We start from the raw sequence: 13,269 nt of genomic DNA, 5'->3' as shown, positions 1-13,269 counted from the left end.
CCAGATGTTAGTTTGTGTTTTCCAACTTGATTTTTAAATGAACTAATAAACAAACAAAAAACAAAACAAAAAAAACCAAAACTATACCAAGAGTGAGGAATTATTCCCACGTTGCCAGCTGGTAACATCCATTCTTACTATATTATTGGGTTTTAGTGCTACATAAGAGCAGCAGCCATATAGGAAAGTGACTTAGGGAGCCCACTAGCGTATGGCCTTACTGAAATAAATCTTGGGACTAACTGATGGCAGTACTTAAAAATGTGAGAGACTTTATCAAGGAGGTAGACTGCACCTCCTTAGAGCCATATGGAGGTGGGGGAGGGGGTGAGAATGGTCTCATACGTGGAAAACATTTGGGGAGTCTTTGGGACAAAGGGACACCCCCCACACACACCGCCCAGACACTGCCGAGAGTCCCCCCATAGGGTCTATGAAAGAGGGGGGAAAATATCACATTGCTCCCTCTGCCCACATGAACATTAGCCACAAGAGTCAATGTAGCTTCAGGCGTTAACTTCTCTGAGGATTCTCCCTGGCAACCACTCCACCCAGGGGAGTCTCTGGAGCTAAGCTACCAAGAAGTTGGGGTGGGGAGAGGATCCTGCCGGATCAGAGCCACAATGGGGGGAGTACAGGGCCTCCACGCAGACCCTCGGGGATCTGTCACATTTTAATGGCAGCATTCCCATTGAGGAACAAAATTTGGCTCCCAATGTGTCATGCAGGGAAATTTCCATGATGATTTCCTCATGGAGATTTTCTATTTCCCTCACACAGGGATGATTTTGGACCATGGATTTTAAAACTGTGTGCAGTTATCAGTCTACTCTAGTAGACACTATTTCAGAAGCTTCATAGGGAGAAAATCCTATATCTAAATTAGTTACACTGCAAGTGCACCCTAAGGAATAATGGAACAATGAAAACAGTAACTGATTTTCTTCTCCTGAACTGCAGCTTGCATCTGAAATCCACTGCCTGTGACTTCACTGTGCTGAATAAAGCAAGTGCTAAAACAAATCAGTTTCTCAAGGGTACTACGTTCTAAAATGTTCCAGCCTGACGTAAAATCTGTAGAACAAGAGACCTACATATTCACAGGGTAACAGAAACATGTCCTTGTTAGGCTTTGAACTGATATTTAATTGGTCACCAAGACTCCTCTGGTTTCTCTAGTGCATCCTAAATGTCCACTCCATTTCTAACAAAATTATATTATATATTATTATGGGCTAATCCCCAGACCAGGTTAAGGAAATTAACTTTTCTTCCCCTTTTCTAAAGGGTTAATTTTCAGCAGGACAACATTCAATGCAACAACAACAAACCAAACCAAAAATAAAACCAAACCCCTAGAGTTACTTCAGAAAGTATTTTATTTCAAGGACATTTCTGATATTAATTATACATTAATCCTTCCTGTGATCTTAAAATGCGCTGGTTAAAATAGAAAACCATGATAATAATGCACTATAATAAAGTTGGAACACATGCAAATAAAATTATTGCTCAGTATAAAGCAATCTACTTTTCTTAACATATGTATTTATGAAACGGTTAATGACCTGCAGTAGCACAATTCTTTCTATGCTCTTAGCTCAAAGACTGTCTTATCTATCAATATTGCATTTCAAAGGCTTTTTAATTTCAGCTCTGCATACGATTTACAAAATTTTAAAATGAGATTTGGGTTCAGAAATCCCTTAGGGTGTCCTGCTCACTTTCCTCTTCAAAAAACATCTGACGATTAAAGTAAATGCAGGGAGATTAGTAACCTTAAGAAGGCATGATGGCCAGTTGTTAGAATTTTATCTCTAATGCCCAAATGGTTTATATTTAGACCAAGGGCTTGAAAAGCTGGCCCTTGGCCTGAACAATAAAGGGATGCTAAAGTGAACAGTATTTCATCATCACTCATGTGTTAGAGGATTTTCTGCTTGCTTTTTTTTTTTTAATCTGCATGAAGCCCAGATTCAAAATCTTCTCTATTAAATTCAAGGTTCTTCCCCCCCCCCCCATAATTGTTATGACATACTGTATCAACCATGTACTATAACCATTTTTCAAACAAGATTAACCATTGCTCACATATAGAATGGGAGAACATTATTTATTTTTTGATGATTTATTCTCTTTAATATAGCACAGTTTAAAGCACAGCAAGTTTCACATGGTTAGGATACTTCATTTAAGAGAAGACTTATTGACAACAACCTTATTATCGTATGTAAAGAATCAAAGTCACTTCCTCTTAACACTGATCAAGGATCTTTATTATAAAGCAATATTATCCCAGCACCGTTTCTCTGCTTCCAGCTCAGTGCAGAATTTCTGCCTAGAACATTTCCCAGCCCCATTCCTGCCTGGCTTCGTACTGAAGTACCCATCCTCAAGCACTTAAGGAACCATCTCTTGGTCACATAGAATATTAGGGTTGGAAGGGACCTCAGGAGGTCATCTAGTCTAACCCCCTGCTCAAAGCAGGGCCAATCCCCAACTAAATCATCCCAGCCAGGGCTTTGTCAAGCCGGGCCTTAAAAACCTCTAAGGATGGAGATTCTACCACATCCCTAGGTAACCCATTCCAGTGCTTCACCACCCTCCTAGTGAAATAGTGTTGCCTAATATCAAACCTAGACCTCCCCCACTGCAACTTGAGACCATTGCTCCTTGTTCTGTGATCTGCCATCACTGAGAACAGCCGAGCTCCATCTTCTTTGGAACCCCACAACCATGTTTGTACAGTGTCTGGTACAATAGCACCATGGTGACTAGGTGTTACAGCAACACAAATAAGTCTTTGCGGGGGGGGGGGGGGGGAACTTATTTATTGTGAAGGAAAATCCATATAAAGCCTATCGACAGTTCAGAAGACAGGCTCTTTAACCTATTGTCATTCACTTCTCAATCACCACCTCAAATATGGCTCAGGCTGGAAGTAACCCAAAGTCACTACCATTATGATGGATGTCCAGTGGCTTATTTGAAATGAATGTAGTGGTCTCTGTCCAATTCTTACTCAGACACTCCATTCCTACCATCACAGTCAATGAAGAACTCACTAGCCAGCAGTCGCAGAGAGGGCAAGGACTGAGCAAGTAGATCCTCTCACTGTCAGAGGAGGCACACTGATAGGGCACTGGGGGGGAGGGGAGGGGAGAGGTAAGTTTGCACTTTCCACAATGTATTGCATAGAGAGCTCTTCCATCTACAGAGCTGTCATTCGAGCACCTATAATAGTTACTAAATTCACATAAGTGTTTTAAAAAAGTACTCAGGCATGCACTCATGCAGAGACCTTAGCTAAAAATATAACTCATTTAAGGCCAGGTGGGTGGTCTAGTGGCAGACCCAGCCTCAATTCCCAAAAGCTCATCCATAGGCAGGTAGGGTCTGGGAGTACAGAGGAAACAGCTAGCATATTTCATCTTGGGCAGGGGGGGGGGGAAGTGCACATAAAGGCCCTGTATCACTTAACAGCCATCCTTGCGTCAATTCCAGTGCATTGTCCCTAAAAGGAATTCCATCAAGGATTGTGACCTTGATAAAGAGTTACAGGGGCAGCATATTTCATTTTCTCTGCTTCATGTGAAGCAGAGAAGATGAGGAACCTTCTGAGCTTCAGAGGTGCAAGTCCTTTTCCATACTCTCTCCATACCCACAAGCTGGTGGAAACGAGATTGTCAGAACATTCTTTTTTATTGTGGTCACTGACTTTTTACTTTACTAAGTCTGTCTCTCTGGAGGAGCAAAGACAAGAGTTTGGTATTTAAAAGGATTAACAGCAATTGTTGAAGTCAGGCCCATGTGGACTAGTACTTGTGCAGGCTTTCCTATAGCATCTCTTAATTTTGTCCTGCAAGATTCCAGCCTAGAGCCTCTCCTAAGCAGAGACGTACCTGTGCCAAAGTGATTGTGGGCATTTGTTTATGTTGTGGCAGCTTTCCAATGGGGACTAGAGTGAATAATAATTAAATATTTTAAGTTGGGTTAGTAACACACAAAGATTGTCAATTCCATGCAGTAGTTACCTCTTGAGGAAGTTCTAGTTTGGAACGGTCAGTTCCCTCTTTGGACTGAAGACCCATCAGGTAAGGGACAGGAGCATCAAGAAAATGCAGGAGAGAGGCAGGAAGGATGGGAACATATACATGTTGCCACTGAAACGGGAACAGCAGTGTGGTGATCCCCTCTGCTACTGTCATCAGACGCTGATAATCTAAAGAGAAAGAAAAAAGGCATTCAAGCATCTCTTGACTAAGATTTGAAATCAGTTTTGTGGAGATGGGAGCTATAAAGCAACTTAAGTATATTTTGCAATACTACAGATTTGATTTTAAATAAGCCATTCTTTACTGCAACATTTTAAAAATACACCTTTTTAAAAAATATTACCCCAGCAAGAAATTGTTGCACACAGAACGCTGATATTTTATCTAGATCTGTTCCACCGTGACCTGAATCAAAACCAGTTCACTCAAAGGATCACTCATCATAGTACAGCAGGGAAAAAATAAAATAAAAGATTTCGTCCAGTTCAATAGCAGCATAATCTTTGTGCAGGGGACATGAGAAGAAAGGAATGAACGGTATGGAAAAATTGCTGTCATATCCTTTCTCACTCACAACTGCTTACGTTTTTTCAAGCATTTTCCAAGAGAGGAATCTAGATCACGCATTAGCGGTAGTTTCCAGATGCTAACTCAGCCCAGCAACTGTTTTTTTAAGCAAAAACCTAGCGGATAAAACTCTAGTGAGAATTAAAATTTCAGAAAAAAAAAAAAAAACTTTCTGTGCATGCAGCACACCTATGTTCTGTTCCTTTTTCAAATTCATAAGTCAGAGTAGAGAAAGTTTAGTCCTGTGTACTGTTCCTGTCCATATAGACAGGTTTGTGCACTAATTGAAGTACAATTTCATTTTAAGTCACCAATCCATGACCACATTTTAAAAATCAAGTTGGTAACTATTTAAACTTAATAGCAAGTTATTTTTTTCTTTAATATTCAAACAAAGTGATTAATTCAATGCCACTAGAGATCAATTATATAAATGGGACAATCTAAGCTGTGCAGAGTAGTAAAGAGTGTATGCTGGTATCAAAGGGTTTGCAATGTTTATGGAAAATCTTCACCTGCAAAATTGTCCATTACCAGCTATAAGCAAATGGCTATTGACTCATGAGAGCTGTCAAACTATATTAAACAGGCTTATTACTCCTCCCCCAGATTGCAGCAACTTCCAATTAAATAAATACTTTGTACTGCTATAGAATTTTCCTTATAAGAACATGGAAACACATGACAAAACTTAATAATTAAGAATGTCTTCTCATAAGGAAACAATAGGCAACTAAAAATCTTTTCAAGTGTACAGTCAAAAAAGCCCATTGCCACCAGACTCAGATTTGTGCCAGGCTCAGTTAATTTTGTATCTCTTCTATTCTCTCTACTTCACAGAAAAAGAACGTTCAAATCTCACATAGTCATGTGTAAAACCGCTCCTACAGTCCCACTGATCGACTATGGGCAGACAGGCCATCACTCTGATCAATGCCATTTGGTAAATAAGCCAACCACTGACTTCGAAAAGTATCACAATTATATCAGAAGCTCTGCCACCCTGAGACTGCATTGGCTTTGGGAGCTCACTAGCATGATATGCAAGAGTAAGCATGGAAATACAATCTGAAACTTCATGTTTTCTTCCTCTTGTTGACATCATCTGTGGAAAAATAGCCTTGTTTTATTGAGGGTCACCTGGCTGGCAAAAGCTTATTTTCATTCCGTATTGCTAAGAGACAGAATGTCTTAAAATATTTATTAGCATGAGGTTCAAAATTAGGTCTCAAAACCATACCTACCAACACACTTCACAAAGTAAAAGTTTGGAGCTGGCATATTTACAGAGCACCTATTTGTGAATGTCTACCCATACAAAGATACATATTTACATGTCTGGAGTATATTTTCCTCTATTCCCACTGTCTATTGTGTTAAGAAGCATTTAAAACAGTAACTTGTAACATTTAGTCTACCAGTAAAACTCAGTCAAGCCTCTTGATAAATCACAAGAAGTTTTCTATACCAAGTGCAGTATTATGCAGGCACGTCATACACTTATTAATAATCATACAAGTTTTAGAGGTCAAATTTAAGGACTGTAGAAAATGCCAATCCTTTATGTAAAAAGACTTAGGGTATATCTAAGCTACGGAACCTGTGAACAGGCTTGGCAGTCTTGATAGGTGAAATGACAGGCCTTCACGGGAAGTGCGTCACTGTCTCCACTCTGGGAGTATAGGGGAAGGGCAGATTCAGAGATTTGGGTTCTTCTGTTGCGGGTGTATAGCTGTCTTACAGACTTACAGCTGCTGCATTGGACACTTTGGACAGACTTTGTATACAACTAGTTGGGAGGGAAAGTGTTGTTTAAATAAAAGAAAGATGACCTGGGAACTAGCCTAACCATTACCAGAGTTAGCAACATTTTCCAGTGAGTAGTAGCAAGAGGAAAAAAAATGAAAGTGACCAATCAGCAAAACACAGGCCTGGTGGATGGAAGGGAACAGTCACAGACTCGTCTGCGAAATTGTTCTCTTGGTATTTCTTGAATTAAAAGATACATATTTTATACAGATTTGTGTTCGATGTAAAATTTCTTTTACCCAGCAAGTTTCAGTGTATCAGTTATTTTAGTGAACTTACTATTTTCCTTTAAGAAAAAAAAATTATATTTTCTTGAATGGTACTGAAAGCTATAGATTCATAGATTCTAGGACTGGAAGGGACCTCAAGAGGTCATCGAGTCCAGTCCCCTGCCCTCATGGAAGGACCAAATACTGTCTAGACCAGAGGTTCCCAAACTTATTTGGCCTACCGCCCCCTTTTCAGAAAAAATAAATAAATAACTCAGCGCCTCCCTTTTCAGAAAAAAAAATGACTCAGCGCCCCCTGGAAATCTATCTTCTTTAAGCGAACAAGCAGAAAGATGCAGTGACAAATTTGCATTCTTTTATGTACCTATATTTCTACCTATGTCCTACAATATAGTAAAGAAAGATGTGTTATTAGACTATCGCCCATGACATCAGGTATACAGTGGTTTTTGCGTAAGACGGCAAAAGAAAACCAAACTAAAATACTAATGAAACTAATAAACTGGGTTTTGTTCTTTGCTCAGCATTAGATATATGTATTTGATATTAAATTGTCAAATATCAAACTAAATTTATCAAGAAATAATTTAAAAATAATCAATATGCAATTAAAAATCAGTTAGTAGTTTTAATTTAGTTTGCCCTTATTTAAATAATTGTTCCTCATTAGCACACGCCTTATTTACCAATTAACACAGATGATTTGATAACTATTAACATTTATTTATATCTAAGTTTTTTACGATTTCATTCCCCTGTTTTCGTTAATATCGTAATAAAAAAATATGACAAATATATTGACTGTACACTTCAAATAGTACTGTACCGACACAAGCCTGCTACGATTTTATTATTAGTAAGCACTAGAGACACAGAAACGTACGGTAGATATGTAAGAAAATGTATAAAAATACTCACGTGTAAATTGCTGTTTTATTGAAACAATAATACAATTTGCCTTTGTATGTGATCCCTAATCCGTAAAGATCGAAGGTATCGAATATGAATAAACATTTTAAAATAATTATTGCACTATTGTTAACTGCTTTTTACACAATTCAGAAACAATCTAAATTAGATTTCATACATGTCTCCTATTTATAGTATCGTATTGTAAACAAGTCATTACATGCACATATTCCTGCCGATGCATGCTGGACTTCCCGACAATGCGCGACACACTCGCCTGCCAACACTTGCTTGTTAAGAGCTGTTGGCCGACTTGACACCTTATCGGTTATAATTTGTGAATTTATTTGGAAAATAAAGTAATCACTACAACTTTAACTCTATGTTACACAACGGATGAAACATGTATGAACGGTTTTTCAAAATTTTCCTTATATTCTCTTCTTTCTTTATGCTTTCACTGCCCCCTTATTTTTATTCAACGCCCCCCAATTGCACCCAAGGCTACTACTGCCCCCCTGGATCGTTCCAGCACCCCCCAGGGGGCGGTATCGCCCACTTTGGGAACCTCTGGTCTAGACCATGTACCCTAGACAGACTGATTTTCATGCAAGTCACTTACTTGTTCAAAACAAGAACTAGGTAAGTTCATGGAGGGTAGGTCCATCAATGGCTATTAACCAGGATGGGCAGGGTTGGTGTCCCTAGCCTCTGTTTACCAGAAGCTGAGAATGGGCAACAGGGGATGGATCACTTGGTGATTACCTGTTCTGTTCATTCCCTCTGGGGCACCTGGCATTGGCCACTGTTGGAAGACAGGATACTGGGCTAAATGTACCTTTGGTCTGACCTAGTATGGCCGTTCTTATGTTTGCTCAAGATTAATATATATATATTGGACCACAGAGACAGTATACTGAGAACCAAGATCCCTTTTAGGCCACAGTTATACACACAAGTTTGTTCTTCAGAATTATTTCCCCAAGCTTAAAAAACATACAAAAATATATTTAATCTTTGAGAAGCAATTACTCAAATCCTTCTAAAAACAACTTGGGAAATGTTCAAAATTACAGTAGGCAGAAACCGCCTGAGCTAAAGGAAGTTAATCTTTGTTTTGTCCACATGTTCTCATGTTTAAATCCCTTGGAAGGCAAACGTACAAAATGGATTGCCAGGTTTCTGCTGAGCCCACAATTTAATTCATCTCTCTCCAGCAGAGATCTTACGCCAGTAGCATTTTGTTACTGATCCTTGGGAAATTATAGCAACTACCACAGAATGTTATTTACTTGGAAACTGTTGGAAGCCCATACATTACATACACAAAATACTCTTGCCTCTCTGTAGTCACAAGTAAAAATAAAGTCTTGAGACAAATCTGATTTCCTAAACTATAGAGAATCTAATATGTCTGTTTCAAATAAGAATTTTTTGTATAAAGTCTTGTATTATAAAATGTAAGTTTTAGATATATACTTTTCTTCTAGCTACTGAACTAGAGAGACCGTGTAGAGTTGTGTTGCCAATTCAAATTTTTTTCTCCAAGTCTTGTGATATTTGGTGTGCTTCTTAAAGCACCCCAGCTCCTGAATACAAGAATCTCAGCTTTAATTTTTTTTTTTTTTAAATCAAAGTTTCTAGTCCTCAAGGTTGTGGAGAACAGCTTAAAAAAGTGACTCAAGCACAATTTAAAACTTAAAACGAGAAGATACATAAAAGAATCATTTTAAGTCTCATGATTTTGGAGGATCTTGCTTATGATTTTTAAAATGGTTGGGGTTGGCAACACTGAAAGGGTTAATTGCAACATCCAGAAAGCCTTAACCTGAGTCCATGTGAGCTGCTTTGTTCCTAATGGCTAGAAGTGCCTGGGACTAGCAAATGACATTGTTACAGTGGGTGCCCTAGCCTTCACTTGTGTTTATAGCTGGATTCAGAGTATAACAGAGGAGCAGCATGATAGCAAACACAGAGCTGCACTTGTTTCTAAGATGGTTAAGCTGATATATCGGGTCTCAACTTTTAATAATTTTATGTGTGTGTCCAATACAAAATTAAATGTTCTGTTAAATCCTCTGTCCTCCTGCCACAGCTACTACTGGTCTCTGCCCAATACTGGGTGAATCTCTGGTGGGCTCTCAGGCCCTCCAGCCCTGAATTCCAGCTAACAAACCTCCCCGCTGCAGCCAGCTCCCAAGCTGCTGCCTTCTCCACCTGTAGCGCTTGTTCTTACCCTGTGCCCTTCTGACCTCATGTTGTACTACTTCTCTTTCCTGCACTCTGGAGATAATGGTCTTCTCTGCTGTTAGATTAACTGGGGGATTACAGTGCCCAGTAATCAACTAGCAGGTTCCTTACAACGTTACTTAACTGTCCAAAGCTCCTTTTTCAGGCTCAAGTTTTCATGGTTTCCTTGTAGCTGAAGTGAATTGAATTGACTTTTTGACAACTTAGAACAAAAAGAAGGTTCAGTCATTTTTGAGGACAGTGGGAGGGGAAAAAAAGTCAGTTTGTTTTAAAGGTATACAGCAGGGATTGGCAACCTTTGGCACACGGCCCGTCAGGGAAATCCGCTGGCGGGCTGGGACAGTTTGTTTACCTGCAGCGTCCGCAGGTTGGCTGATCGCAGCTCCCACTCGCCACGGTTTGCCATTCCAGGCCAATGGGGGCTGTGGGAAGTGGCGTGGGCTGAGGGATGTGCTGGCCGCTGCTTCCTGCGGCCCCCGTTGGCCTGGAACGGCAAACCATAGCCAGTGGGAGCTGTGATTGGCCAAACTTGCGGACGCTGCAGGTAAACAAACCGTCCCGGTCTGCCAGCAAATTTCCCTGGTGGGCTGCGTGCCAAAGGTTGCTGATCCCTGATATATAGCAACAGCTTACTTCTGAAATGGTTGGGAGCTGAAAGGTAAGTTCTGACATACCAATAAACCTCCCTTGAGAAATACATTTAGGTGTTCCAGTGAAAATTGATTTTGAGTTGACAGTCATGTCCTGTTGATAATTGCACCACGTGCACATGAAGTATATTTGGCACTGAATTCTCTGGCTGAGCTTGTGAAATTTGCAGATAAAGAAAGCCATGCATATGCGCACAGTGTGGCTTAATTTATTTGCCCAGTGAAAAGCATTGGCAAGTGCACAGGTTTGCATGAACCCTGCACTGTAACTGCTTATTTTGTAAGAAGCCACCCCCAACAAGGCAAGAGCTTCTTTCAAGCTAAAAGCTGCACAGGAGTTTACGGGAGAGGAGCTTTCTCTGCTAGATCCCAGGAGCTTAGTACAACAGAGGTTCAGTGGTATTTAGTTAAACAAAAAAATAAAGCTCACTTTCTTTTTAAAGAATTCTTGGAAATATGAAAAAACTGTTACAAAAAAAGTCAAACATACCAAAATGTAAGCTGCACATTAGCCTCAACTCTGCACCTTTAGGAATGTCAATTATGATGCAGTATAATTGCACAATTGCTTCATTTGTCAAACACAACCTATTGTACAGCTTCCCCACTACCACACTGTCTAATGTAGACAATTCTTGACAAAGTGAACAAAGTTGGGTCAAGGATCTCTCAGACTTTTCTGGGAGTGGGGATGGGAGGGGAGGGGAAGAAACAAAAACATTAATTGCAGAAAATTGCTCTATCAGAAAATTCAAAAATTGTTTGAATTTAATCTTTCAAACTATTTAAGGTGACTCATTTTCCCCCTTCTGGTATACCGAAAGGTATTTTGTCAATGGTGTTACTATTTAATGTTTATTAACTAAACTTTCACTTTGTCTAGGACAAGGGCAGCATTTTCAGACTTGATGTATGAAATTCAGCATCTATATCTATATTCAGGCAGCCTCCCTCCCTGCCCACCCAAACATGGCCCAATTTTCAGAGGTTCTGATCATCTGGAGTTCTCACCAACGTTAGTGGCAGTTGTGGATATTCAGCATCTTCAAAAACATAAGCCACCTCTTTAGATGCCCAACTTTAGTCATCCTCATATGAAAACCTGCCCAACTTCTCTTCTCCCCAAAGTACATATTTTAATTTAGGACCAGTTCAACTCAGGTATTTAGGTGCCTAAAGTTGCAAATAGGCACCTAATACAACTTACAAAATCATCCAGAAGCAGCTGAGGCACCTAATTCCCATCAAAAGTAAATCACATTATGAGTCTATCTGCATCACAGGCACCTACCTACCTTTGTAAATCTGGGCCCTAGTCAGCAGCCCTGTAGTATACAAGAAGCAATGCTCCAGCATTGTAGCCTATGCACTGTGAACTAGACATTTCTGAAACCTGTCTCAGAGTGCTTGTATAGTCAATAGGAAGTGTTGAACCTTCTCCTGAAAAATCTAACTCCCAAAAGCTCATTAAAACATTACAAGTAGGCAGGATCTGTTCAAGATGCCTCTCTGACAGCTTTGTCAACATATCTAACCTGCAGTAGCCCTTTGAGTGCAGTCCCAAGGTGTCTCAAGCAGAAGCCACCAACTACATCCTCATGAAAATAATTACTTCAAGATGCCTGTAGGTCCATTAAGGAGACAACTTCATTTCTTCTTATAATTCCCAGACTAATTTCAAAGTTTGGCCACAAAGGTTAGAACATCAACATCTTAATAAAATTTGTCACATCAAAAAGAAAATGTGAGTTTTGTGCAAGACATATTACCTAATGTTGTAATTTCCTGCAGAAGGGAGGATTAGTTTTGTGCCGTCTTGCAAGCTGATCAAGGGCAGTTTAAAGATGACAATTAAGTCAATTCTATCACTAGCTGTCATAAATGATAAATATGATGCATAATTAAACAAACGGCACCTAGACTGTAGAGGAAACAATTACTTAGCCCTTTCACTAGCAAAGCCTCATTTCTTTTTATTACCCTGTCTCACTAATCCCCTGAAATCAAATAGTTCACAGCAGTCTCAGCACTACAGTTGTTCAGGAATTGTCTGATTGGATCAGACACCAATCCAGAAAGATAGCCTACCTTGTGAATACAGAAGAATCTGCATCTCCAGGAGAACACACGTAAAGACTTGGACAAGGTTTTCCAATCCCAGCAGCTCAAAGGCTTCTCGAAGAGGGTAGTCAGACAGTGGAAGTTCACTGGGGCCAGGTCTCTGGCAAATGATAGGCTCATAAACCCCATAGAACTTCAGTGACCTCCCTGGGGGTGGAAGGGGCACTTCATAAAGAACGTTATGGATATAGCTCTCCAGCGGTAAAGGTGGGGGTTGTTGAGAGGTAACTGCCTTGTAAAGCTGGATAAGGAACTTCTTGCAGGCCTGCATAAAGGGCAAAGGAGTGATGAGACATATACATTTGGATACGTATAACGTGTCTCTGCTGATGTCATATGAGTTGTACTGCTGGAGCTTGGCCAGGGAAGTGGCATCTCCTTCATCAATGCTGCTTGCCAGGGAGTCCATGCTGCAAGAAGAGGAGGCATAGACGCTGCTGCATTGCTCTGCATTGTGCATTTGATAAAGCGTTTGCATGGCTGTGCAAATTTGCTTGCTTGTGACCTCCTCGTAGAAAGTGAGCACAAATCCATAAGTACGAGAACCATCTTCCCTGGTGATTATAAATGAATGGAACTGCGGGTCTCTGTTGTCAATCTGGGTCCTGAAAGATAGCCCTTTAGGCATACATAGCTGTGTAAGAAAAAGATAATCATATCAGTATCTAATCTGAAATA

At 40.0% G+C, this 13,269-nt stretch overlaps 1 protein-coding gene across 9 annotated transcripts in view; it reads right to left on the bottom strand.

Moving 5' to 3' along the window:
- Positions 1-13,269, bottom strand: part of DENND5B (DENN domain containing 5B) — a 157,244-nt gene that overhangs the window by 30,658 nt on the left and 113,317 nt on the right. For all 9 annotated transcript variants that reach the window (XM_034780220.1, XM_034780251.1, XM_034780245.1 and 6 more), the window contains 2 exons: positions 12,559-13,225; positions 4,035-4,222 (listed from right to left, as the gene is read on the bottom strand). In XM_034780220.1, coding sequence (XP_034636111.1) covers positions 4,035-4,222; positions 12,559-13,225 — 855 coding nt within the window. The remainder of the gene's footprint in view (positions 1-4,034; positions 4,223-12,558; positions 13,226-13,269) is intronic.

This window comes from Trachemys scripta, chromosome 1 (genome assembly GCF_013100865.1).
Source record: "Trachemys scripta elegans isolate TJP31775 chromosome 1, CAS_Tse_1.0, whole genome shotgun sequence".
NCBI lineage: Eukaryota > Metazoa > Chordata > Testudines > Emydidae > Trachemys > Trachemys scripta.
The sequence above is the reverse complement of the archived record's forward strand: the minus strand, read 5'-3'. Positions and strand labels throughout refer to the sequence as shown.